General features: G+C 37.9%; 2 protein-coding genes and 1 long non-coding RNA gene across 5 annotated transcripts in view; 2 read left to right on the top strand and 1 right to left on the bottom strand.

Moving 5' to 3' along the window:
• The first annotated feature begins 72 nt into the window (after positions 1 to 72).
• Positions 73 to 2,066, top strand: LOC126372348 (DNA-directed RNA polymerase III subunit RPC8). 2 transcript variants are annotated; one of them, XM_050018056.1, is made up of 5 exons: positions 73 to 563; positions 677 to 771; positions 969 to 1,152; positions 1,312 to 1,452; positions 1,776 to 2,066. In XM_050018056.1, the coding sequence occupies exons 2-5, from the start codon at positions 679 to 681 to the stop codon at positions 1,985 to 1,987; spliced, it is 630 nt and encodes a 209-aa protein (XP_049874013.1). In that variant the 5' UTR covers positions 73 to 563; positions 677 to 678; the 3' UTR covers positions 1,988 to 2,066. The 2 variants fall into 2 exon arrangements, with proteins under 2 accessions (XP_049874013.1, XP_049874012.1); XM_050018055.1 differs by having other exon boundaries at positions 90 to 147; positions 564 to 771.
• Positions 2,052 to 24,943, bottom strand: part of LOC126372335 (integral membrane protein GPR155) — a 56,576-nt gene continuing 33,684 nt past the window's right edge. The window contains exons 1-15 of one of the 2 annotated variants that reach the window (XM_050018033.1): positions 20,875 to 21,173; positions 20,379 to 20,481; positions 19,997 to 20,286; positions 19,613 to 19,917; positions 19,152 to 19,273; positions 17,719 to 17,884; positions 16,685 to 16,912; positions 15,170 to 15,322; positions 14,479 to 14,650; positions 13,826 to 13,987; positions 8,881 to 9,013; positions 7,490 to 7,676; positions 6,326 to 6,501; positions 4,714 to 4,839; positions 2,052 to 4,292 (exon numbers count right to left, since the gene is read on the bottom strand). In XM_050018033.1, coding sequence (XP_049873990.1) covers positions 4,100 to 4,292; positions 4,714 to 4,839; positions 6,326 to 6,501; positions 7,490 to 7,676; positions 8,881 to 9,013; positions 13,826 to 13,987; positions 14,479 to 14,650; positions 15,170 to 15,322; positions 16,685 to 16,912; positions 17,719 to 17,884; positions 19,152 to 19,273; positions 19,613 to 19,917; positions 19,997 to 20,286; positions 20,379 to 20,470 — 2,505 coding nt within the window. In that variant the 5' untranslated portion in view covers positions 20,471 to 20,481; positions 20,875 to 21,173 and the 3' untranslated portion in view covers positions 2,052 to 4,099. Of the gene's footprint in view, positions 4,293 to 4,713; positions 4,840 to 6,325; positions 6,502 to 7,489; positions 7,677 to 8,880; positions 9,014 to 13,825; positions 13,988 to 14,478; positions 14,651 to 15,169; positions 15,323 to 16,684; positions 16,913 to 17,718; positions 17,885 to 19,151; positions 19,274 to 19,612; positions 19,918 to 19,996; positions 20,287 to 20,378; positions 20,482 to 20,874; positions 21,174 to 24,943 lie in introns of those variants that run through there. The other variant, XM_050018034.1, reaches the window with a different exon arrangement.
• On the top strand, positions 22,901 to 24,379 carry LOC126372367 (uncharacterized). Its single transcript, XR_007567156.1, has 3 exons — positions 22,901 to 23,357; positions 23,969 to 24,008; positions 24,175 to 24,379. It is a non-coding gene; the product is annotated as an uncharacterized LOC126372367 (long non-coding RNA).

The raw sequence follows: 24,943 nt of genomic DNA, 5'->3' as shown, positions 1-24,943 counted from the left end.
TCCCGACCATGGATTGTACACGCACTTATCAGGTCGTACATTACGTGGATGTACATTAACCGGACTTGTTTATCGGCCGTCCGTCGCATTCATCGCATTTTGGCAAAGCATTTTGGCCCTTGCATTCATGCGTAGCATCTCTACTTGGTCTGTGGTCGCGGCTTTTTGGCGGAAGGCGGGAACGGGACAGTTGCTTTCTTCATTGAATAATCTAAATAATTAATACGAAGTGGTGTTTTGTGGTTAATGATCGCATTAAGTTAGTCGGAAGACATTCGCGAGTGTTATTATATTGGAGTATTCAATAAACAAAGTGTATCTGCCTATTTTCGCTTCGTGTCAGGAAGCCGCTTCATAACTCAAAAGTTTATGCGGACTTTTGAGTTAATTCGTTTGGGGTTCGGAGTAGGAGTCTACTCCGAGGGTGGGGGCTTAGGTTTCATCATCATCACCTTTCATCATTTCATTAATCATCAAGAAAAAAAATACGTCAGACATGGCTGTATGGGCATAGTTCCCTTTGCCTTACCCTTCGGGGAAAACCAAACCAAAAAAAAAAAAAGGTCTGTGGTCGCATTGTTTTGAAACCGCGAATGGAGTGTTTTGAATTGAATTCGTGTTTCTTTTGAGGTTTCTTGTAATAGTTAATTAAATAAAAATATGTTTGTATTAGCAGAAATGAAAGATGTTATACGAGTTACTCCGGAGCATTTTCATCAAAGCTTAACGGAATCTATTACTACTTTGCTGAATAGGAAATTAGCAAACAAGGTAACTACTTAACCTCTTAAGGTTACTCTTTTTAAGCTGTTTTATATGTAAATTGGTTGAATTTAACAATCTACGCATTACATACGAACATGAGAGTTGCTATTGTAGTTTTGCCAATGTATATAATATATCAGTATTGTTCATGATAACTAATTATAGTTCTCTATTTAATGTATTTTGCAAATAAAATGTTTCAGGTAGTACTTAATGTTGGATTATGTATAGCACTGTTTGATATTACACATATTGGCCACTCATATATATTGCCTGGTGACGGCTCGTCCCACACAGAAGTTCAGTTCCGCTACATAGTCTTTAGACCTGTTGTGGAGGAAATTTTGATAGGAAAAATTAGAAGCTGTAGCCGAGAAGGGGTACATGGTATGTAAAAGTAAACGAATGTTATTAAAATAATAATTCATATTATTTTTCTAATTTTCAGCAAAATTTGTACCCATTTCATAATACATGAAGTTTTTATCAATCTTAGAATTATTTTTTGTTTCCATTTTACCTAATGAGTGGTTTTTGTCTTTACAGTTACATTGGGATTTTTTGATGATATTTTAATTCCTGTAAATGCGCTTCAACACCCTTCAAGGTTTGATGAAACAGACCAAGCTTGGGTTTGGGAGTATCCTAAAGAAGATGGAGAGAAACATGACTTATTCATGGATTCAGGTATTTATTATTATTAATGAATAAAATTCTGCCACCACCATTATAGACATGTAATAGAGATACAGCATTAATAAACTAATCTCAGCTGAGACTGCCCTCAAGATCATGCTCAAGTCCCTGTTTTTATATGAGAACTGTCACATTGACATAATCTTGAGGGCAGTCTCGAAGCTGAGATTAGTTTATTAATTCCACCTTTATGTTCATCTCACAATGGATGTACCTCTGACTACCCCAATTGAAATATAGTTGTGAGCTTATATAATAAAATTCTGTGAGGGAGATGATATCAATTTGATATAAATATGTTATTACTTTTGTAGGGGAATCAATAAGGTTTCGTGTAACAAGTGAAGCCTTTGAAGAAAGTCTGCCTTCTGGCCCTCCAGGAACTGAATGTGCAGTACAGACCGTAGCACCCTACAAACTTGTAGGAGGAATCAATGAGCCTGGATTAGGGCTCCTGTCATGGTGGGAAGCACCCGAACAGCCAGATGATGGTGATGATAATGAAGAAATGGAAAATGATGAATAAAATTACTATAAAAATAGTACAATTAAGTCTTGTACATATATTACTACTATATTAAACACATAAGGATCATAATCAATAACATTTATTTCATTTTTTTTTTACATTTTCTTCTGCATAGTTAATATATAACATTACAACATGTAATACATAATAGTAACATTTTACTTAATTTACTAGGTATATACTAATAAATTTTCTTTAAATATTCCTACATAATGATTACTGGTAAGCAACAGCCATACATCACAATAAGAACAACTAAATTCAGCACCTAAAAGTGAAATATGATCACAAATGTAAATTACTAAAATCTTGTCTTTAAATATGTATCCATGTACATAATTATGTAATAAATTAATAAATTGCTAGGATAAAATATATTAACATCCTTTGCAATGGAGTTACACTCCGAAACATCGAAATCGAAAAATATTCATAATATTGGGCTAAATATAAACTGTATAATGAGATCAACTCAAATAACCTTAAAAGAACTACAAAGAGCAGTGAAGACACTGTATAAAATAGGTACCTAATAAGTTTTAATGTCATAAACCCAACCCACAGTGGAGCAGCATGGCCGAGTATGCTCCATACCCCCTCCAGTTGATTTAAGGGAGGCCTGTGCCCAGCAGTGGGATGTACATAGGCTGTTTATGTTCATGGCATAAACAAAAGTTTTAATGGGATAATTAAAAGGAAAGTCTTTCGGCTAATGCAAACTGAATACCAACCAAATCAGTTTGCCTTAGCCATTGACATATAATAATGTTACTTTGGCTTTAGCCATATACATGATAAAACAACAAGTCCCATACAAGACAAGGTATGGATGTTCTAAAAAATATACACTACCTATTTTATCACACATTTTTATGTCAGTGATTAAGTCTGCACTTGACATGTTGTTCATGATTGGACTAACTGTTACACTTAACATCTACATTGAGATTGTCATTTATACCAGCACGTAAAATACCATATTATTTTGCATTTTAAGTATTATTATGTATATGAAGAATTTACATGAGAAAACACGTCTGCACACGGCGGCATTATTCAAACATAATTCGCGAGATAAGTAACTTATCAGTTACTACGTGGTTATCCACGTGAGAGATTTTTTGAAAAATTCACGTTTTGTTAACACAACCTCGCAATAGAGACAGTTGCAATCCAGAAAAAAAAGATATCGAGGTTTTGTTGATGTTACCTACGTAATATTTGTTTCCATAAAATGCACTAGACAAAGCTTATGTCTTTGACGATTTATGAATGAAAACACAAGCCAATAACCAAAACGTCTTGAGTTAGGTATTCTACAACAATAGTAGTAGTAATATACTACAATTTATATTCTCTTGACCAGGCTAATAATAAAAGCGCATAATATGAACTGCAGGCAGTTACATTGAATTCTAACTTGTGACCCTCACTCAGGTACTTGGTAATAACACAGATTATCTAATTATTATTTACATTCAGAAGATACACTCTGAATAGCAACTTGGGGTAAACCTGACATACTTTTTGGTTATATATTTTATAATTTTAACTGGTTTAGCATTCAACTGGATTTTATTGCGAATATACTGGATACGTATTCAGTGCGCATAATATAATCGTAGGAATAATAAAAATACTTATGATTATGAAGTATGGGTTATTTGGAGATATGAGGTAAAGGTATGATTATAAGTTTATAATCCGAACATGTGAAGAAAGATTAACGCCCGCTGCGTTACACTAAGGTGTCAAAACCATTATATTATTTTGCTAACTAAATATAACTCTGATATATTTTTTCTGTCATTGTAAACTTAAACCAATGGAGGCGCCTTTCACATAGTATATACAAAATATAACCTAGCTACACATTCTAGAACGAATAAGGTCTGATGACGTTACTTTCTTAACATGATCGGTAGCCGAGCATGGAGCTCGCATATCATCGGCGACGCGATAAATGAGCTAAACATACCTGCTACGCGATAAAGAAACTGATTTTATTGGTTTTATTACCTATCGCATTGACCGCGATATGCGAGCAGCACGCTGCAGATAATAATGTGCGCAAGTATAATAATACTTGTACCTATATTGATTATAGCATTATTTAAACGTGTAGAGCAGAGGTGAATTGGAGAAGTGATGCGCGTTGTTTATGTGTGCGATGAGTCTTCCGTCGAGGAGGTGTCGTCCGTAAGTAACGGCCTCGTGTTCGTCCTTTGCGAGGCCGCAGTTCATCAGCCAATGGACCAGACACGAGCCGCGGAACACCCCGTGATATGTGCGCATGCGCCACCTAGAACAATTATAGAGTAGTGAGAAATAATATATACCTACATAACAGTCGACGTATGTATAGCATTCTTTGTTTCGAGTGGCCTTTGACACACTTACTTTAATTCTAGTAATTTAGTAAACAAATACTATAAAAGTTTGATTCCAAATCTGGACTTGTTGCATAGCAAAATCAAAAAGTAATTTATTACGTACACATACATACATAAATTCACACCTATTACCTAGTATTTTATCTATCTATCTATTTCCTACCGGCGTAAGCAGAGACTATGGAATAATAGAAAATATATAATATATGGAAGTAATTTACTTTGTCTTAAAATATGAGAAAATATTAACTAGGTTGTCAACTTGTTTATCTACCCTATTGCAACTGGAAGTACCGTAATGAGTTCGCCAGTACATAAATGAATTCTCACCTGGTATCCTTCGCAATAGCTTCCTTGCAGCGCTCCAAGTGGTGCGTTATGAACTGGTCACACACGTGCTTAGTTTCAAAGCTGAGATCGTCGACTGACGGCAACACCAATGTATCCGCTCCATGGCTATAGAAAAAAAAAAATCAATATTATTATTACGTGGATGTCGCATAGACTCACTACTTCGTGGATAACCAAGAATAGTCTTGGTGAATTGCCCCGATTCCAGCAGACCAAACTTAATTTTATTTTAATTTGACAGCCCTCAAATAGAACGTCCTTCACTTACGACGAGTCTAAGACAGAGATAAAGAGTCAAACTAAATTAAAATTAAGTTGGTGTCTGCAGGAGTCAGCAGCATTATTATTATTTTAAAATAATTTAGGTGTACTTGGACTAGCTTTTCTTTCAGGTTGGAAGGTTTCGAAAGCGACTAAAACAAAGAACGTAAGTACTTGTCTTCTCGGGATGTCGTAGAAACCGACAAAGCGATTGTCTTTTCTGATATTCATCATCATCAGCCCATTAACGTCCCCACTGCTGGGGCACGGGCCTTCCCTATGGATGGATAGGGAGATCGGGCCTCAAACCATCACGAGGGCCCAGTGCGGATTGATGGTTATTAACGACTGCTAATGCAGCCAGGACCAACGGCTTAACGTGCCTTCCGACGCACGGAGGAGGTCGAGATGAAAACTTTTTTTATTGTGGTCACCCATCCTATGACCGGCCTTTGCGAAAGTTGCTTAACTTCAACAATCGCAGACCGAGCGCATTTACCGCTGCGCCACCGAGCTCCTCAGCTTTTCTGATATTATAGATCATTATTTCGTTAATGGGTTGATCACCTGTCACCATACGGTACATCATATCCATCTTTGGACTTCATATCAAAACATACTGCAGGTTATTTCCTGATTCGTTATGGCTTTGCCCGTCGTATTAGTGGGATTACTATATGGTCGGAAAATTGTTAGCATATTACTTAAACTTGACGGATAATACCTATTTCCTATTCTTAGTTTTATGTATTTTTAGTCCTAATAAATAATAAAGCGAACACCACACCCATTGTAAAACCGAGCAATTGGTTATGTGGGCTTTTAATTCTAACTATATTTGCATCTTTGTGTTAAAACAATCATTTATTCTATTCTATATGGGCGATGGGCCGATTTATATCGGTCATGTCTTCTGATGACTTCTATCATGAAATATGTTCGTTATGAGCTTCGCGCGGTGAGTACGGTTTATCGTAGTGAGTTTGGTGCGACTTCAGATGGTTCCGAACATTCTGACATCAAATGTAGAAACAAGCGGTACAGAAAGAGGATAGACAGATACCTATGTTTGCCCTTAGAAAATTTTGGATGTACCTACTCCACTCCAATTTCATAAGTCGTCCCATGATCATGGCACTTGCAACAGTGTTGAAATGTCGGGAGTCTCATATCCATGATTAACGCGGTAAACACCCGATATTATGTGTTTTAATTATATGTATGTTGTAAAAATCGAAAAAGGAATTGTGTGGCGGCGTGCGGTTGATAATAACTACATCTTGGGACTTTGGATGTGAGTTTATGTGTGTAATTGTGTAAACAAACATACAATTTCTTCTGGAAGTATCTGACGGTGGGTATGAATATCTCCTCCGGGTCGAGTCCGAAGAGAATGAACATCAGCAACACTTGGCCGTAGTTGGCCGCGATGTCGAAGAACTCGATCTCCACGAACACTCCGCTTTCGTCCTTCTTCATTATCTTCCACGTAGCGTACGTTATACCCTGCAGCATATGACATTATTACTGGAGTGGCAAAATCAAATTTATAACACATAACATAAGCTCACGACTATATCCCAATTTTTTTATTTTTTATTTATTAATTGGGGTAGTCAGAGATACATCCATCGCAAGATGAACTAAGACCTATATCTCATTAAACTTTCTGTTAAATTGGGTTGTATACTAGGTACAAGATAAATTATGAAATTCTGATTACTAAATAAAGACAGATCTAAAACTAACAGAAAACATTTTCTTTTTCCTATTTAACTTATTTATGAATTGTAATCAAGAAAAACGTAATAATTCCGATATTGTGTCACGTTTTCTATGACGTTACATTCCACAGTAATTTCTTGTTTTGACGTTTAGTAAAAAGTAACTGATTTGACTAGTTGGAAACTAGCCTATTAACGTAAGCCGTATCGCTATAATGTTCGAGCCAATTGTGTTAGTGAAAACAGCACTTAAGATAAATTAATATAATGAAAGTCTTCAACTTAGAATAGCGGCTCAATAACAACCATAACATCAGGGTTGGTGAGGTCGATTATTGAACTCACAACCTTCGAGAAGAACTTAAAGTGCCGCGATCACATGCAAGTGAAATAACATTTAACACGCGAGCGATCTCTCTGGCGCCCGAGCTTTAATCCTCGATGTTGATTTTTTTGTCAGTTTGTGCCTCCACTACTTACAAACGATGATCGCGGTCAGGGGACCGGTAAAATTAAACTTCCAATTAGAAAAGGGGGGTTAAAAAGGCCACATCGAAGCAATTCACCTAAAAAAGCAATATTGCAATTTGACATTTGCACATATAAAACTAAGGGCTAAGCTTGTTTAGGTGAATTGCTTTGACGTGACTTTTTTAACCCCCCAGGTGTTCAACAGGTCTTTTCGCTTCGTCCGCCCCTACGTCGTACCTTTAACGAAGGGGTATTCGACAGCAGCAAGCTTTGAATTAAAAAAAGAAAAAACTACTTACAATAAACATGCTAAGACTGTAGACGATTATGAGTACGGTGTGTTTCAGCAGTTGCGTGCCGCGACCCCTAGTTTGTTCAGGTGGCAACAGCCCCAGGTGGCCGGCCGCTTGCTCCAGCTCAGTCAAGTAGCGGCACGACTCTGTCTCTGCGCAGCGGTGCTTCTGCGATGCTGGACATGCGCAGTCTCTGTTGGGAACATTTTATTTTCACTGCATTGCGATCTGCCATCGACTTGAAAGTCTTTATCAGATGGTTTGTGGTTATTTTTATTTATTTAGAGGTGCAGTCTCGTAACTGATATCCTCAAGGCTATGTTTTACCGGAATTTGATCTCTATATTTATTTTTTTAGTCTCTCATGCAGGGAAAGTATATTCCATCTTTTCAGACGTCATATCTGATGTAGCTGCAGCAGGTGTTAAGCCCTTGGTACCGGACTACTCAAATGCCTCCACCAACCCGCACTGGAGCAGCGTGGTGGAGTATTCTCCATACCCCTTCCGGTTGATTAGAGTGAGGCCTTTGCCCAGCAGTGGAACGTATAAAGGCTATTTATGTACGTATTTTATGATTAACGGAATCAGAATACAGAACTTTGTTAATAACATGTCGTTACAAGTCAAATACAAGAAGATAAAAAGTGAAAATAGGCAAAAACATCAATATACCAAAGGGAATATTGTTACATAATTACTAACACCATTAACTTATCAATAATTACATTTTAAAGGTTGCAGGAGACGGCGCAAGTCGTACTTTCTATGGTAAACGGTTATAGAGGAATGGTCCACGAATAAAGACTGACCTATCCGACTTGTCCAGTCTGTGAGTAACCGATCTGAGCGCGCCGTCATACCTTAAGGGGCCCATATACGGTACGATTCGTCTGTACGATCGATCTGATGAAAATCGTGACGATTGATCGCACCGCAAATGACGCTCATACACGAAACGATTGGTCGTAACGATCGATCATTTATTTATTTGAAACTGAAGTATAAACACGTTTTCTAATAATTCAATACGTGCCTAATAAAATGGAAAATAAGGTAACTTTGATTCGGCTACAAAACAAAAAAAGAAAGCCTAGAAAAATGTGAGTTAAGAAATGGCTATTAAAGCGAAACCAGTATACGCATATAAATTATTTTATAGGAATAAAGGTTCCATCCAGAAGATTGGCATAATTAATGAGCTGGGACTGTCGATTGATCGTTACGATATTCAAGATTGCATGGGTTTTTGTTGCGATTTCCGATATCGTCTTCGATGAAGTAAATTGTTAACGACCTTGATACACTATCACACACTATCTATACACTATCGATTCGTCGTTTCGATCGGTCTGTAGCGACGGATCGTACCATATATGGGACCTTTAGCCAACTTACCGCATATCGTTAGCAATGTCTTCAATGTCGTTTCCGTTGCCGTTGAGCCCATTGTTACAGTTAGGGTCGTCGGAGCAGCACGCATTAATAGTCCTATTCGGCGACGGTGTGGCTGTTATTGTCCCATAACAACCTGTAACAATATAGCTTTTAGTAGAATAGAATATTCGTTTATTGCATAAAATATGGTACATACCCCCGCGTGCTCCAATTTTTTATCGGCTTATGGCCATTTAGGCTAAAGTAAGACCCAGAGGGGGTGGGGTAAGTCTAGCTCGGCGCCCGATACGAATGGGTGCGGGGTGGGAATTTACTGTTCTATATATGCAACTAGCTTTTGCCCGCGACTTCGTCCGCGTGGCATGTTATAAAAGAGAGATCTTTGTGTGTGGGGGAGTGCATGTCAAATTTCAAGCATCTAACTTATGCAGTTCAGATTTTTTCATACAAATGTTTTTTCCCGCTAACTCCCGTTCCCGTGGGAATTTTGCAATATCCTGTTGCAGCTAAGCTTAAAGTTTACAATAGTACCTGCATGCCAAATTTCAAGCGTCTAACTTAAGCGGTTTAGATTTTTCATACAAAAGGATTTTCCCGCTAATTCCCGTTCCTATGGGAATTCCGGGAATTCCTTTCTTAGTGCACCTCTACGGTACCTATGCTACGTCCCTTCCAAATTTCAAGTGCCTACGTCTAGCCGTTTAGGCTGTGCGTTGATATGTCAGTCAGTCAGTTTCTCCTTTTATATTTTTAGAAGATAATTATTATTTAAAAGCACATAGAGTAGTGGCTATACCGGGTGTATTTTCAAGACGAGAATTTTGTAATGCTTGACTTATGTGCACTCGTTCAGTGAAAATTCACTACGCCTTATTTTCACACATTTCCGCTTTCCGGATCGCAAAGCTCCAGTATCGCCTCTGTGTAGTAACATATTTATTGGTAGATATTGTAGCGTCAGTTTAAGTAGAATATATCTTTTACTTTATTTGACGAAAGGACTTGTTACGCAGACTTCGGGTAGCAAATAATTAGTTACCTAAGACATGGAGGAAAATTAGAATCACATAAAACTCGGCAGCAAACTTCTACAGAATGTTCATATTCAAATATACTATTCTATATTACCTCCACCTAACATCTGTTATAAGCAAACACGAGATATAAACGAGGTTACTGCGTTGTCAAAACCAAGCAGACATTACAAAGAAGCAGAAAATATTCTTCGGCTCACTTCAGCCACCAATAAACAACAAAACACATTAAAATCACAACACAGTAGTGCCTATTCGGGCGGACACAAACTTAACCTATAGTTTCGCAGCTCATAAATTGTTGCTATCCTCACTTATAATAAGTGCAAGAAAAAGATGCAGCTAGTTTTAGTCCTGTCAATTAAGTTGGTGGTTGCCCGAATCGACACAAGTGCTCAAAAAACAAAAATCAGTAAAATTCTAGTTACCTTGGTCTTCTACGTCCCCACCACCAGGCCATCTGGCAGCTGTCTAGGTCTCTTCAAAAGGATACGGTTGTTCCTACTCCTCCTCTCAATAGGCCTAACCAACCCCCCGCTTTCGACGATGACGAAAAAGCCGAATGCCTTGCCGACAGTCTCGAAGCCCAATGCTCGCCCAGCACTCTCCCTATCGATCGTAGGCACCTCTCGACGGTGAACTCTGAAGTTCAGCGTAGGGCTTCTGTACCTCCCACCGATCCTCCTCTTCCACAGGTAACTGAGGAAGAGGTCCTAGGTATTATCAAAAGATTTCATACCCGAAAAGCCCCTGGCTCAGACGGTATCACGAATCGTGTCCTTAAAAACTTCGGTGCTCCCCTCATCTGCTTACTAACGGCAATATTCAACGTCGCCTTGAGCAACTGCGTCTTTCCACAGCAGTGGAAAGAAGCAATTGTAATTGGTATACCAAAGCCTGGGAAACCTAAAAACGAACCTTCGAGTTACCGCCCCATAAGTCTCCTCAATTCCATGGGGAAGGTTTATGAGCGGCTCATATTTGCTAGATTACGGGACTACGCCGAATCCAATAGTCTTATTCCACCAGAGCAGTTTGGTTTTAGAACCAAACACTCCTGCGTTCAACAAGTGCACCGTATTGTTGAACATATCTCTAGTAGATTAAACTTAAAAAAAAAACCTGTCGCTACGGGAGCGCTCTTCTTCGATGTGGCGAAAGCGTTCGACAAAGTCTGGCACAACGGCTTGATCTACAAGCTTTATTCACTGGGAGTGCCAGACCGTCTCGTGCACATCATACGAGACTTCCTCTCAAATCGAACCTTTCGCTACCGCGTGGAAGGGACGCTCTCGTCACCGCACCCTATACATGCCGGAGTCCCACAAGGCTCCGTTCTCTCCCCTTTACTATTTTCATTGTATACTAGTGACATTCCCAAATCCCCTAATACCGAATTAGCTTTATTTGCGGATGATACAGCCATCTATTCTTCGTGCCGTGGTCGAGTTATGATGACCGGAATCCTCCAACGCGCGGCCAATGCCTTGGGCAAGTGGTTTCGCAAATGGAGAATCGAGGTAAACCCGGAGAAAAGTGCAGCGGTGTACTTTTCAAAGGGCTATTATAACACGCCACGGTCACGCCGTCAACTTAAAATCATTAAGATGTTTGGCAAGCCGATCCCTTGGGAGGAGCAAGTCAAATATCTCGGCGTAGTCTTAGATAGACGTCTTACTTTCAAGGCCCATATCAAACGTGTGCGCGATCGCGCCGCGTTTGTAATGGGCCGTCTTCATTGTCTCCTTAACAAGCGAAGTAAATTGTCCCTTAGGAATAAGGTGAAAATCTACACGACTTGCATCCGTCCGATCATGACCTATGCAGGGGTAGTTTTCGCTCATGCGAGTCCCTCTCAAATCCACCGTCTACAGGTAATACAAAATCGTTTCATGCGGAAAGCCACGGGAGCTCCGTGGTTCCTTCGCAATGAAAATCTGCACATTGACCTAGGTCTGCCAACCATTGCCCAATGGCTCAAATTAGCTTCCAAACGTTTTTTCGATTCTGCTCCGCACCACCCGAATCCCCTGGTAGTTGCGGCTTCCGATTACATCCCGCTTAGGGACGGTACTGAAAAGTATCGGCGTCCGAAGGACGTAATATACGATCCCGACGACCCGATTACCCTAGCCATAGAGGCAGCCAATCAGCTCGCGACACCAAACACTTCAGGACCCCGATACCGACCCCGCCGGCGTGGTCGACGATTTCCCTCATTCAGCGCTTATCGCTATCGACCCACTAGGGTCGATTAATTCTTTCAAATATTTTTCCTCTCAGACGACGCCCTGAGCCGAGGTTCGCGCCCAACTGGGCACCCTCAGGCCTGTTGTCTTAAACGTTGTACCGGGTGAGAGCCTTCAGCGCTCCCCATTTGTCCGGCCAAGTAGTTAATGCCATCTGCGGCAAATCTACAATAAGTCACGTCAAAAAAAAAAAAAAAAAAAAAAAAAAAAAAAAAAAAAGGTCTTCTACGTCTACCCCTAAAGCAATAAAATAAGAATATATTAAAAGATGAACATTATAAAACCTTATTATACTTCCAAACATTATACTAAATATCTTCTTTCGCTATGAGTGCAATCCCTAACCCCCTCCGGTTGATTGAGAGGAGGCCTGTGCCCAGCAGTGGGACGTATATAGGCAGTTTATGCTATGAGTGGGTGACAAATACAATCTATTAGTGACCCTGGCCCCGATTCCTGCAGACACCATCTAATTTTATTTTAAGTTATACATGTCACGAACATAACCCGGACGAATCAAATAGGTATCTCATTGGTATGCAAACCGTTTGACATGTGTTGTGAACTTAATTCTTTCGGGTTATCGGCCAATGTAATTTTTTTATCGGGTTGTTTTAGATTTGTGTCTAAAATTGACATGTGTTCCATAAATTTTATGCCTGTCGATTACTCGTCCCTTTTTATGTCTAACTTAAAATAAAATTAGATGGTGTCTACAGGAATTAGCACCATTGTAACGAAAACTTAGCGGGATGATTCAGCCATGATTCTGAGCCAATATCAAGTACAATTTTCCGTCGCAAAATTCATACTTTTGCGTTAAAAAAATCCACTTGATATTAACTCTAAATCATGAGCTGAATCATCCCCTTATTCGATACGACTAACAACCTGTATATACAAACAGACACACAATATAGCTAGCAACACTGGTAGAAAACGCGCTTTCTTATTGGACGTTTCTTTAATTACATTTCTTTGTTCGTTGGTACTAGCGACTCTTCTCGGCTTCACCTAGGTAAAATTTTTAGCCGATCCTATTCTTAGAGAAATACAGATCACAACAACAGTAAAAACCGCAAACCATTCTATGGTATTGGAGGTTAGCCCGAACACAATATTATACATGACAGACTTCCTTTTATAATAAATAATTCTTCTTTTCGTGTGGGTTGATGAGGTTGATCATCAACATCACTGATCTGACTCCTCTGGTGTCAAGATTATTATCGCGCCGTTAAAGGCCGGGCTTTGAAATAGTCTACTCTGGGCGCCATCGTAATCGCGTCAGACAGAGTACTGCGGGGCGGAAGGCAAGAGGGAAACCACTGCCCTATTTTTCCCTAGAAAAGAAGCATGGAGAATGCTACACCGATAAGAGCGTGGCTCTTAAATTTGTGATGTGATGAAAGGTCCCTAACATGGCTCATGCATGTAACGACTATCTACTTAACGATCGTTGTGACGCGCCGACTTATTTTTCAGATAATCAGATGATAGGTTAGTCTGCAATGCCAAACTAAGGGTAGTGTCAGTCTTTTTTATTAGGCGGAGCACGCCTGGATATCGAACCCAGGACCTCTGGATCGTGAGCCCAAAGACACTAGACTACGAAGGCCGTATATTGTTTACAAATTAATTATTGATATAAATAATAATTACCGTTCTGGGAGATGGACTGTGTGTTGGACACAGGCTCTGCGTTATCCACTAGGCTGGTGGTTTCCTCGGGTGGACTAGAACCCGAGACTTCGGCAGATAGTGTCGCGAACTGCGCACTGCGCCGGCGGAACCGGATGTACACTATTAGGCAGCCTGTCGTCACTGAAAAACATTTCATCAGCATTATTTATTACCAAAACAAGTCCCTGTCCTGTCCTTCCGTCCGTACTGTTGCCGTGGCACCATATTGGAATGACAAAATATAGCTTATTAAAAAATAAATGAATGACAATTAATAAATAAATGAATGAATAAATGAACATTTTTGAATGACAATTCATTCACGAAAACTGTTTGTTGATTAATCCGGAAGATTTTTTATCTACCTAAGTTATTAATCATTAATATATACAAAGTTAAGTAATAAAAAGTTTAGTGCGTAATAAATAAAAAACGCAATCGTGCAGAAGAATATTACATCTTGCGATTGATGTACCTCTGACTATCACAATTGGGATAGTCGCGAGCTTATGTGTGTGTGTGTTGTGTACGTCGAATTCAGTGGTTTAAGGCCCCGAGCCGGATAATACGATGTGATGAAGTCACGCGTTCCCCAAACAGGGCGATCATGGATTCGAATAGAACACACATACCTGTAAGACAGAACACAAGCAGGCACAATCGTATTGCGTCCACGGCGTTGCTGTTCAGTTCTCCAGCGCCCGCCTGCGTCACCATCAGGATGACGACCATCACTACAGGCGCGCCCCACGCCACGAACCCCAGCACCGGCCACAGCGTCACCACGAAACATGGACCGCGACTCTATAAAATAAAATATCACAACTATTATAATAGGCTACTTGACAAACTAGTCAAATAAGATACTTTTTATGAAACGGCGAAACGGCAAAACGAAAGTTTGTATGGAAATACTGTCCTGTGACGTCATCAATAAAAGTTGTAAAATCTTATACTCATTCCTACTTAAATCTTAAATAAAAATCGAAAATAAGAGGAAAAATAAAATGAGATTGATTTATTGATCATATTAGACAGTATTTTATTTCTATATTAGCATTTTCTAATATGGTACTTTTCAACTAGTCAAATCAGTTACTTATTACTAAACGTCAAAACACGAAAGTACTATGGAATTTGTATGAAAAAGCAACCTGTGACGTCATAGAAAACGTGACAAAATCTCGTACTTTTTTTTACATTTTTCTCTATTAAAATTCATAAATAAGTTTAATAGAAAAAGAAAACTGTTTTTTGTCACCTTCAGATCTGTCTTCATTTAGTAATCAGAATTTCATAATTAGCATACATATTAAGACTTACCTCTAGCATTAGTATTCCCACAGAAAGCATGGAAGTCCACAGCAGGCAAGAGTACATACTGAACGTTCGCAGAGACTGTTGAAGCATCACATGCCAAGACGGGGTGTACTTCGTCAAGGGTCCGCCCCAGATCACGCTCGCGGCTAATAGTATCTGGAAAATAGTATTGACTAAATTGATCGTCGTCGTCGTTAACAGCCTCCGTGGTCTAGTGGTTAGAGCGTTAGGCTCACGATCTGGAGGTCCGCGCTCGATTCCCGATGGGGACATTGTCGAAATCACTTTGTGAGACTGTCCTTTGTTTGGTAAGGACTTTTCAGGCGTGATGATCCTGATTGTCCGAAAAAGTAAGATGATTCCGTGCTTCGTAGGGCACGTTAAGCCGTTGATCCCGGCTATTAGCTGTAAAAACACATCCAATAACCCGCATTGGAGCAGCGTGGTGGAGTATGCTCCGTACCCCCTCCGGTTGATTGAGGGGAGGCATGTGCCCAGCAGTGGGACATAGTACATATATAGGCTGTTATTGTATGTTAAATTGATCGTCATATGGGCAATGGGCTGATCATACGGTTTATTCCATCATGAAAGCGTTTTCGCACTACGTCCGATCCGACCTAGAGAATGACGGACTGTCGAAAATTACTAAGAGATATTATGTAGTACGCAAGCTACCATATAAAATAGTACTATGGCCACTTCGGATGCGTCATCAGTCCGTCATTTAATGGACTAGAATTTGATAATAATCTTTCGGGGTTTTCGGGGTACCGAACAGAGTATACTCTGTCTGTTAGTACCCCGCTAGCCACAAGTTGGTAGTGTGACTAGGGATCGACGATCCACTTGAGTCATGTTGGATGTTGTTTATATGCGTGTCGCTGTGTAAACTGTGTGTGTTTCAGGACTGCATTATTGAACAGTGGGGCCATCTTTTTGCATGTGGGCGGAACTAACTGGGCTGGCCAAAGTACCTGAAAGTTATCTTTGATAGTGGCTGTACCTAATGCCAAACTATAATGTTAAGTCCAGAGGTAGAGCACCTCTAGGGGTACCGAAATCATTAAGGGGGTCTACATCAACCTCGCCTTTTGGAGTGTACCTGTGTACAGTCATGAACAATATAATGTACCCACTTTAGGACTCTGTCGCACTAACATATTGGACATTTAGTGAGACTTACAGTTCAATTTGTCAAAAAAGTTAATGTGATATGGTACCAAAGTGTATACATATTAATGCTCGTGACCATACCACTTATCACTTATCACATACACTTCACCATCCATAATTTTAATAAGAACTGTTTGTTTATTCTGGATGTAAAGTGGATGTAATAACATTTAATCTGATAATGATATAACTGGCTCATCAGATCACTTATCACAAAAAGGTTAATCATATCCATCTCCAGACTTCGTGTCAAATGTGTCTGCAGGTTGAAATCTGGTTACTTATGCTCACATAATTTGGGCGTGAGTTTACACACCGATGGAAGAACAGTTCTATAGATACCTGAGAAGTTAGCAGGCAGAGCGTCAGTCTATGCGGCATGCGTTTGTACTTCTTGGTGACGATGAATACAGTTAGGACCCAGAGGCCAGCAACCAATGCCACTATGGACAGTTCGAAGCCAAATTTCTTCAGCTGGTCTTCATAGTCCTTGTTTATAGAGATGACTTGCGCGGACAAGTACATCATAGGAGCAGATAGGAACGTGCATATTACCATGGAAGAGGCCATCTGAAAAAGATATTAACTTGATAGGTATTTTGCTGTGGAGGCACACTGTGCGATAGGCAAATATTAGTAAGACGGATGCCGTGTTCTTGTTAAATCTCCACAAAAGATGGCTTGATGAAAGTCTCTGATCGTCGAGGGAAAAATACTATTGAATCCCATGGTCGTAACTTTGTGTAATTCAAAATGTCGGGTTAACGACATTTCTGTAAGTATTACTAGATCGATACTACTTTATTGCTCATAATTTTTTTAGAAAACCACTAAAATGTGGCAAAGGGGGCCTTATTACTAAAAGCGATCTCTTCGATTGATTTGTAATTAAGGAAATCACGTATCAAACACAGAAGTTTATATTTTGCGTAATAATGCGATAAATATTCAATATTAGTACAATTGGGTAGTTTCCTAGGTCAAAGATAAATTATGAAATTCTGATTACTAAATATACGCAGATCGAAAGGTGAAAAAAGACGTTTTCTTTATTGTATTTAATTTAATTTAAAGAAAAATATAATAATAAGTGCGACATTTTATCACGTTTATCTATGACGTCACAGGTTGCTTTTTCATACAAATTCCACAGTCATTTCGTATTTTGGCGTTTGGTAAATCGTAACTGATTTGACTAGATGGAAATATTCCCTATTCTAACCAAACCTATCTAAATATTTAATACGATCTCCTCAGAACCGGTTTATGTCTGTGTATGAAACAATTGACGTCAGAATCGAACTTAATGGAATACCATAGCCTGCTTACTTCAAAAATGGCAAGAGTTTATGTATCTATGCTATGTATGTACTGACCAAGTCAATTTCTAGCTGGTATAAGTTCGAGAAAACGAATACGGCGGGTGCCGTCGGTATGGTTCCGTACAGGAATGCGTAAGTTGACAGGGACGTGGTTTCACTTTCATTGTAGCCCGCTTTTAGCGAGCTGACGAATTCTCTCATCACCACTGGTAATACAATCCTGGAAAAACATTATCATTATTAAAGTCATATTTATTACCTTGAGGAGCTCGGTGGCGCAGCGGTAAACGCGCTCGGTCTGCGATTGTTGAAGTTAAACAACTTTCGCAAAGGCCGGTCATAGGATGGGTGACCACAAAAAAAGGTTTTCAGCTCGAGCTCCTCCGTGCTTCGAAAGGAACGTTAAGTTAAACCGTTGGTCCCGGCTGCATTAGCAATCATTAATAACCATCAATCCGCACTGGGCCCGCGTGATGGTTTAAGGCCCATTCTCCCTACTCGTATCCATCCATAGGGAAGGCCCGTGCCCCAGCAGTGGGGACGTTAATAATAATAAATAATAATAAAATAATAAAATCTTTATTTACTCTCACAAAAAGTAATGCCATTGTAATATAACAATACATTGGTGCTAATTCCTGTAAATACCATCTAATTTTATTTTAAGTTATATCTGTCATTTTCTTATCCGCCGAAAAGGAAAGGGACGGGTAATCGACAAGCATAAAATTTATGGAACACACGTCAATTTTAAGCACAAATCTAAACCAACCGTCTAAAAATTTTACGTCAGTCAATAACCCGACACATTAATTTACTCATTCTTCCTAAAATTAAGAGCTGTGAATCATCCGTCCCTTTCCTTTTCGACGGATATGAAAATGACGGATATAACTTAAAATAAAATTAGGCGGTGTCTGCAGGAATCGGGGCCATTATGTGAGAATCTGGTGCCTGATCTAGGTATAACCCTGTGTTCCAGGACCAGGACAGTTAATGGGCTGATGATGATGATGATGTATTATTACCTTACCTACCTATTTGCTTTTGGTGTCCCTACACCAAAAGAGGTACAGGACTCTTTAGTGAAGCACCAAATTAATAGGTAGCCTGATTATTATTAATTCACCCTCCTATGATGTAATATTTCGTGAAAACCAATTAATTACATACCAACACAACATACAATAGTATCACGCTTGTGTTCCTAAAAGGGTTGGCAGAGGTGAATAGTTTATACACCTACTCATCTTCTACTATATTTAAGTCCTATATGTATAGGTAATAGGGGGTCGCGACTCGCGCCTATTGCCACTTATATTATAATAATATAAAAGTGTAAATCATTAAAAGTGCCTATTATGTTATTTATTAACCAATTTCAAAATTGGCTACAAGTTGTACCTACTTGTAGTTCAGCGAAACCCAATAAGGAGATTATGTATGTTTATAAAAGAATAGGTATATACTATAATAGCAATACTTACAATTTGACCATGATCAATACACATGGTAACAACAGGGCAGGGCCTCTTAATCTGTGTATTTGCCCCACCATTCGTAGTCCAAGTAAGAACAATGCGGACGCCGAGAAAGCATTGCCAAACACCTGAGCAGGAAATAAATATATTTTGAGTATCTGGCTTTAAACTGGAGCATGGGGTATAAGTTTAATGGTAAGTGAAGAAACAGTCACTACTTTCGACAGAATTTGTTGCTAACAGTGTGCAACATTGGTATTTGTTACAGCTAATAAGTCATACTTTTTTATTCCATTCCACGCACAACGGTAACTGCGCCGGTCGGTCGAAGCCTTCGATGGGTATAATTCGCGGCGCGAGTACCGTGCCACAAGGGCTAACTTGTACAGTAGTGAATAAGTCCATCAGTCAGATCTTCTCTCTTATGGGTTTGATGGATCACATAATAATTATAGGTATAAACTCACCTCCAAAAGACCTTCAATATAAATAGAAATATTATGTTTAAATATAACATTTCCAATTATTCCCAAAACAGTCATAGCTAACACTGGATTGTAAATAATTCCTTTTAATATTTGTCTCAACAATTTGGCTTTGGAAAAATTCTTCATTCTTTCTTCCTCATTGGAAATGGCTTGGCAAGACTCCTTTTGTTTATTTACTTCCATCAATACAAATGCAATTGGGTTTAATATAGCCAAAGATATTGGCGCCATCAGGTATAAATACAGTGCATATTCTGGATGGGTCTTTTCATATATTGCATTGACTGAAATTAAATAGCAAAATTAATACTCACATGCCATGGTTAACATCCAAATGCTGTTTAAAAAGAGACCCATACTTACTTATTGGATACCCTAATGCAAAATCATTGCTTTGAGTGCAAAATATAGCAAATATTCCTGCCCTTGCTAAGTTTAAAGGTTTAGATACAAGCAGTGTTACTGCTATGACAGAAAAGAACACTATTCCTTTGGCAAGCAAGATAGCAAGGAGAAAAGTCCAATTAACAGTGCTGAAATCCAACCGAGCTAATGAGAGGAATATAAGAGATGGTAGAGCAAATGTACCAACAAATGTGGCTATCCCTTTTGATTCCGATGGTGACACAACATTCATTCGACCAGCGATATACCTAAAATAATACCAAGATTTAATACATTTAGTATTGAATGCATATTTGTCAAAACTGAAGTGAAAGTGCAGAGAGATTGAAGTACAACTTACCCACATATAATGATAGCAAAACATTGGAAAAGAGCTGGGTATAAATTATCAGTTGCTGCATCTCCAAAACTAATAATGTGTGGCTCGTCCATCTTTGATTATCCTAAAATTAAAAAAAAATATACATTAGCATAATAATATACTAATTATGCTGACAGAATTGCAAGTTTTCTTGTAGAAACATGATGAATGTCAACAATAAGATACTGACTGAGTCATAATAAATATTGTAAAGTTCCAGAAAGCTTGGTAGGTATACTTAGTTCACCTTGCTATGGGCATACTTTTGACTAGCCCAACAAATTGGGAATAAGGTAGAGTAGTGAGCATCTTATGTGTTATGTTGTTATAAGTTTCTTTTACAGGATTATTGTTTCCTAGAACTAGAATACAATCCTATAGTTTTATTAATTCTATGAAGGCATATTTTATATAAATTGTGGAGTACTTGTAACAACATGAATATAATCCTGAAAAACTGAATGTATTCACTAACCTAGTTCAGGATACAAATTCCCTAATTACGACAGTATACGTTTTCAGAGTGTTTTCATTACGAACATGGTTATTAATTATCATATCATTTTGTTAATTAGATAAAATGAATTCCCAAAATAAAAAGATAGGACCGAATTGAATATAAATCACACAAAACCCAAATTCTGACGATTTCTGAACTTCTTTCTGTTTCTATCTTTTTGAAATAGCACTAAGTTTAGTTGGTGTTATAGCTCATTGCCTTCTTTGTCTCTCATTACCCAAAAATGCAATAAACGAAAAAGAGAGTAAGTACAGACCCAAAGACCTTGTATAGAATAGACGGATAATATTTTAGAGTGACGATCAAACTATCACAGCTCTCTTTCTTCCCTATGGCAACAATCTCTGTGGAAAAAAGAAACAAACATAGACAAACACCGCTGTCTAGAACGTCAGTGTTTACCGTTTTGAGATGTTGTGGTAGTCAGCTGGATACCAAACCTGCCGTTAGTTTTTTGGTGTTTTGGGACGTTATTTTAACTTTTTATATAAACAATCTGTGAAATAGTTATTCATTATGAACCATGGCTTGCGTAGCTATTGGTTGTGAGAGTAGAATGGGTGTTATAATGGAGAACGATCAAACAATGTCTCACCATGGGTAAGTTATCGACCACATAATACATGTTTGTGTGCAAGAAATACATTACCTGGTCTGGTTTTTGTAAAGTTTATTGAGCCCTAAACACGATGCAGATGCATATTTTCAGCAAAGCCGTCCCATTTGTACAAATAATTGATTTCACAGTTTACGTTAATCAGCTTTGACAGATCATGTACCCAAAGTATTATAAGTAGTGTTGTCCTTTGATGTCGATAACATAATATTATGTTTTAATGTATCATCTACATGTGTTATTCTATTCTCGTTTAATTTATTTTTCGACCTGTTTCCGATTTGTATGAAGATTACATAAATATATTGTATTTTCCAGATTTTCTAAATATCCTAATTTACGAAACCAGAAATTAAGAAACAATTGGATTCAGACCATGAAACGAGATGATTCTCTCTTCTGAAGGACGCCTTCTCCTTATTTAAGCCTGTGCTAATTACATTTCGATGTATCTTGCTTTCTATCGAGCAGGATACCAAACAAAAATATTACATAGAGATGCAGTACCAACAATATTCACTCACATATCTCACATAAGGTGAGTTTAAGTTTAGTTATAAGTTTGTAGATGAATTTGCAGCTATTTCGTTTTTGTATTCTACATTAGCATGGAAAAAATAATTCAATACAATACAAATATTCTCTATTGCACAAAATAATTAGTATGAATAACTATTTTTGTAAGTACCTGTGATTATTCCTTCTATGTGCAATGTGTAAACATGTAATTCTTGTGTATTTGTGTGCTCCACGTTAATATGTGCCATTCTTGCAGTTAAAGTTATAACGACCAGAGCCGACACTGTACACTTCTAAAGAAAGTGAACATGAGGAAAAATTTTTTTACCACCAAAAATCGGAATTGTTAAGTGCTTCGTGGTCATTGTATTCTAACTATATTGAATAAAAATCTTATAAAGAAGTATTTGCTTTTATTATATACTAGAAGGTCGAAGTTATTTTGAATCTGTGAGCACACCGTACGGTTCTTCATAGGTATCTATCTATTTGGGAACGAATAGGTATCGTTTTGATTAAAATACTTGTTATCCACTCCGATATGGATACAAGGGCCTTGTTTCTGCATTTAATCACTCAATTTGTATGCACAAAGTTTTAGATCTTGGCCTAAAATAATATCGATAAAGACATAGAACATCCCTAGTGGTCGTGACACAAAATATATACAAATAAGTACGTTTCTATAACAAACCCGCTACGCAAGTACAAAAGGCGTTTACGACGATAGTATATTTATCTCTTTTTAACTTATGACGGCTCACATGAGTGCGAAAAACAAAACCTATGTTTTTCTTTCGTCTTAAATATGCTCCGTCTATTCTATACAAGGTCTTTGTACCTCAGAACAATAACTAAAGCATAGAAGGAAGGCTAAAATAAGAATTCAGAAACTATAAACCGGCTCTCTTCTAGCTTACGACACAAACTATGAGTGAGAAAAGGACAAATGATTCGCTCTTTGCTTCATTTTTTCCGAGGTTGTCACAACATGAAATGTCATTTGGACCTATTGGACTCATTTTAATTCGGCCAAATACATAGTAACATACATAAGAAGATTTTACTTATATTTACCGAACTATTTGACACGGTCGCGTGAACTTTGTTTACGAGTGTCTTGTGTTCAGATTGTTTTAAGTGATAATTTAACAATATTTTTCCAAATAAATGGAAAGAAACTTTTATTTATATCAAATAATTGAGTGTCTCGACTCTGTGACATTATGTCTTGTGTGGTATGGGGCTGCAGCTCACATTCAGGAAGAAAAGAAAATAGCCAACAACTTCTGTCGTTTCATCGGTAAGTTTTTTGTAATTTTCTAGTGAAATGTGAACTGCTGAACAATTTTAGGAAAGTAATATGTTTTGCTGAATAGATTTGTAGCATAAAATATTTGAGATATCCATTATATTATACGTTTCATCGATGAATACGGAATTGATTTGAGGTTATGTTGATTGTCCATAGTGATGTACTAAAATTATCGATACTTTTAATTTTTAGATTTCCTGTAGACGATAACAAAGAGAAAGAATGGATAATTCGCATTAATAGACGAAATTGGATTCCAAATAAGTACAGCCGTATTTGCTCGAAACATTTTACTGCGGATTCATTTATGTGTATTCCTAATTCAAAGTGGAGGCGTCTTCGAGACGATGCTATTCCTACATTGAACATTATAGATCAGACAGATGAAATGGTGTTTAAATTTATATTTAAATTTCAGCCTAGCCTGCATCATCTCACTGCTGGCTAGATAGATAAGATATTTGTACATATCATTCAACTACATATTATTATGTACTTAATAAACTTAGTATATACTAAGTCTGTAGTTGTTTTATGTCTAAACAATTATGAGTTGTACACGTTTTATATAAGTAAATGATTATTATCTTTGATTTCAGATATTAAATCCAAAAGTGTCGACTGGATTTACATGAAAAGGTATATCAAATAATTTTCTTTTTATATTTTTATCATGATATACATATATAGAGCGTATAATTCAACCAGCTGCACAATGCACTTAAATCAGATATATTTTACTTTTATTTTTATAGATTATTTTGTACATACACTATTTTAACATTATTATTAAACTTTATTTCAGTCAGTTCAAGAAGACGAGATGAAAAATTTAAAAGAAAAGCTGAACAAGTCACGCCTCAAGATCAAACGACTTAATGAAAAAAAAAAATCAATGTGACAGGGTGTCACAAAGACAGTTTCTAAACAAATTGACACTGTTTAGAAATTAATAAATTTGTATTTATTGTAAATATAATGTACATAATTAATAACGTGTATAATAAATACTTGCTAATGAACAGATTTACGATCTAATTTATATTTCATTTTACCTCCTGTTCTTATTTACTCCTACTCCAACACTCCAGGTTGATACGAACTGCGCCCAATAAAGAATGTAATGAATGTTATAGATTTGTGTAAGCGACTTAGATAAATCTTGACTAAACCTTCCTTTACAAATACAAATATACTTTATTGCACACAATATACAATACTTACAAGTTTTACACGAAAGATACAGTACACCACCTACCTACCTTTTACTTTCCCTTTCTGTTCTCTTATGAATACTTGTATGCCGTATTTTTTTTAAGTATAATGCTATATCTAGTAGGTACGAGTATGGTAATCCTAGTATTGAAACAGCTTGTAGCCCTAGTAAAGACCGCCATTTTATGTTTACAGAGTGGCACGTTTTTTCTGTAGGTATTTCCAGTCCATACTCTTTTCTATGTCTATGGCGTGAGCCCATCGGGCCTCTTACCGTCTGTGCGGCTTAGACCCGGCGGTTCCAATTTGCACGGCACGTCGATCGACACCAGTGCACGGCGGATGACATCATAAATAAA

The sequence above is a fragment of the Pectinophora gossypiella genome, chromosome 14 (assembly GCF_024362695.1).
Source record: "Pectinophora gossypiella chromosome 14, ilPecGoss1.1, whole genome shotgun sequence".
Classification (NCBI taxonomy): domain Eukaryota; kingdom Metazoa; phylum Arthropoda; class Insecta; order Lepidoptera; family Gelechiidae; genus Pectinophora; species Pectinophora gossypiella.
The sequence above is the reverse complement of the archived record's forward strand: the minus strand, read 5'-3'. Positions and strand labels throughout refer to the sequence as shown.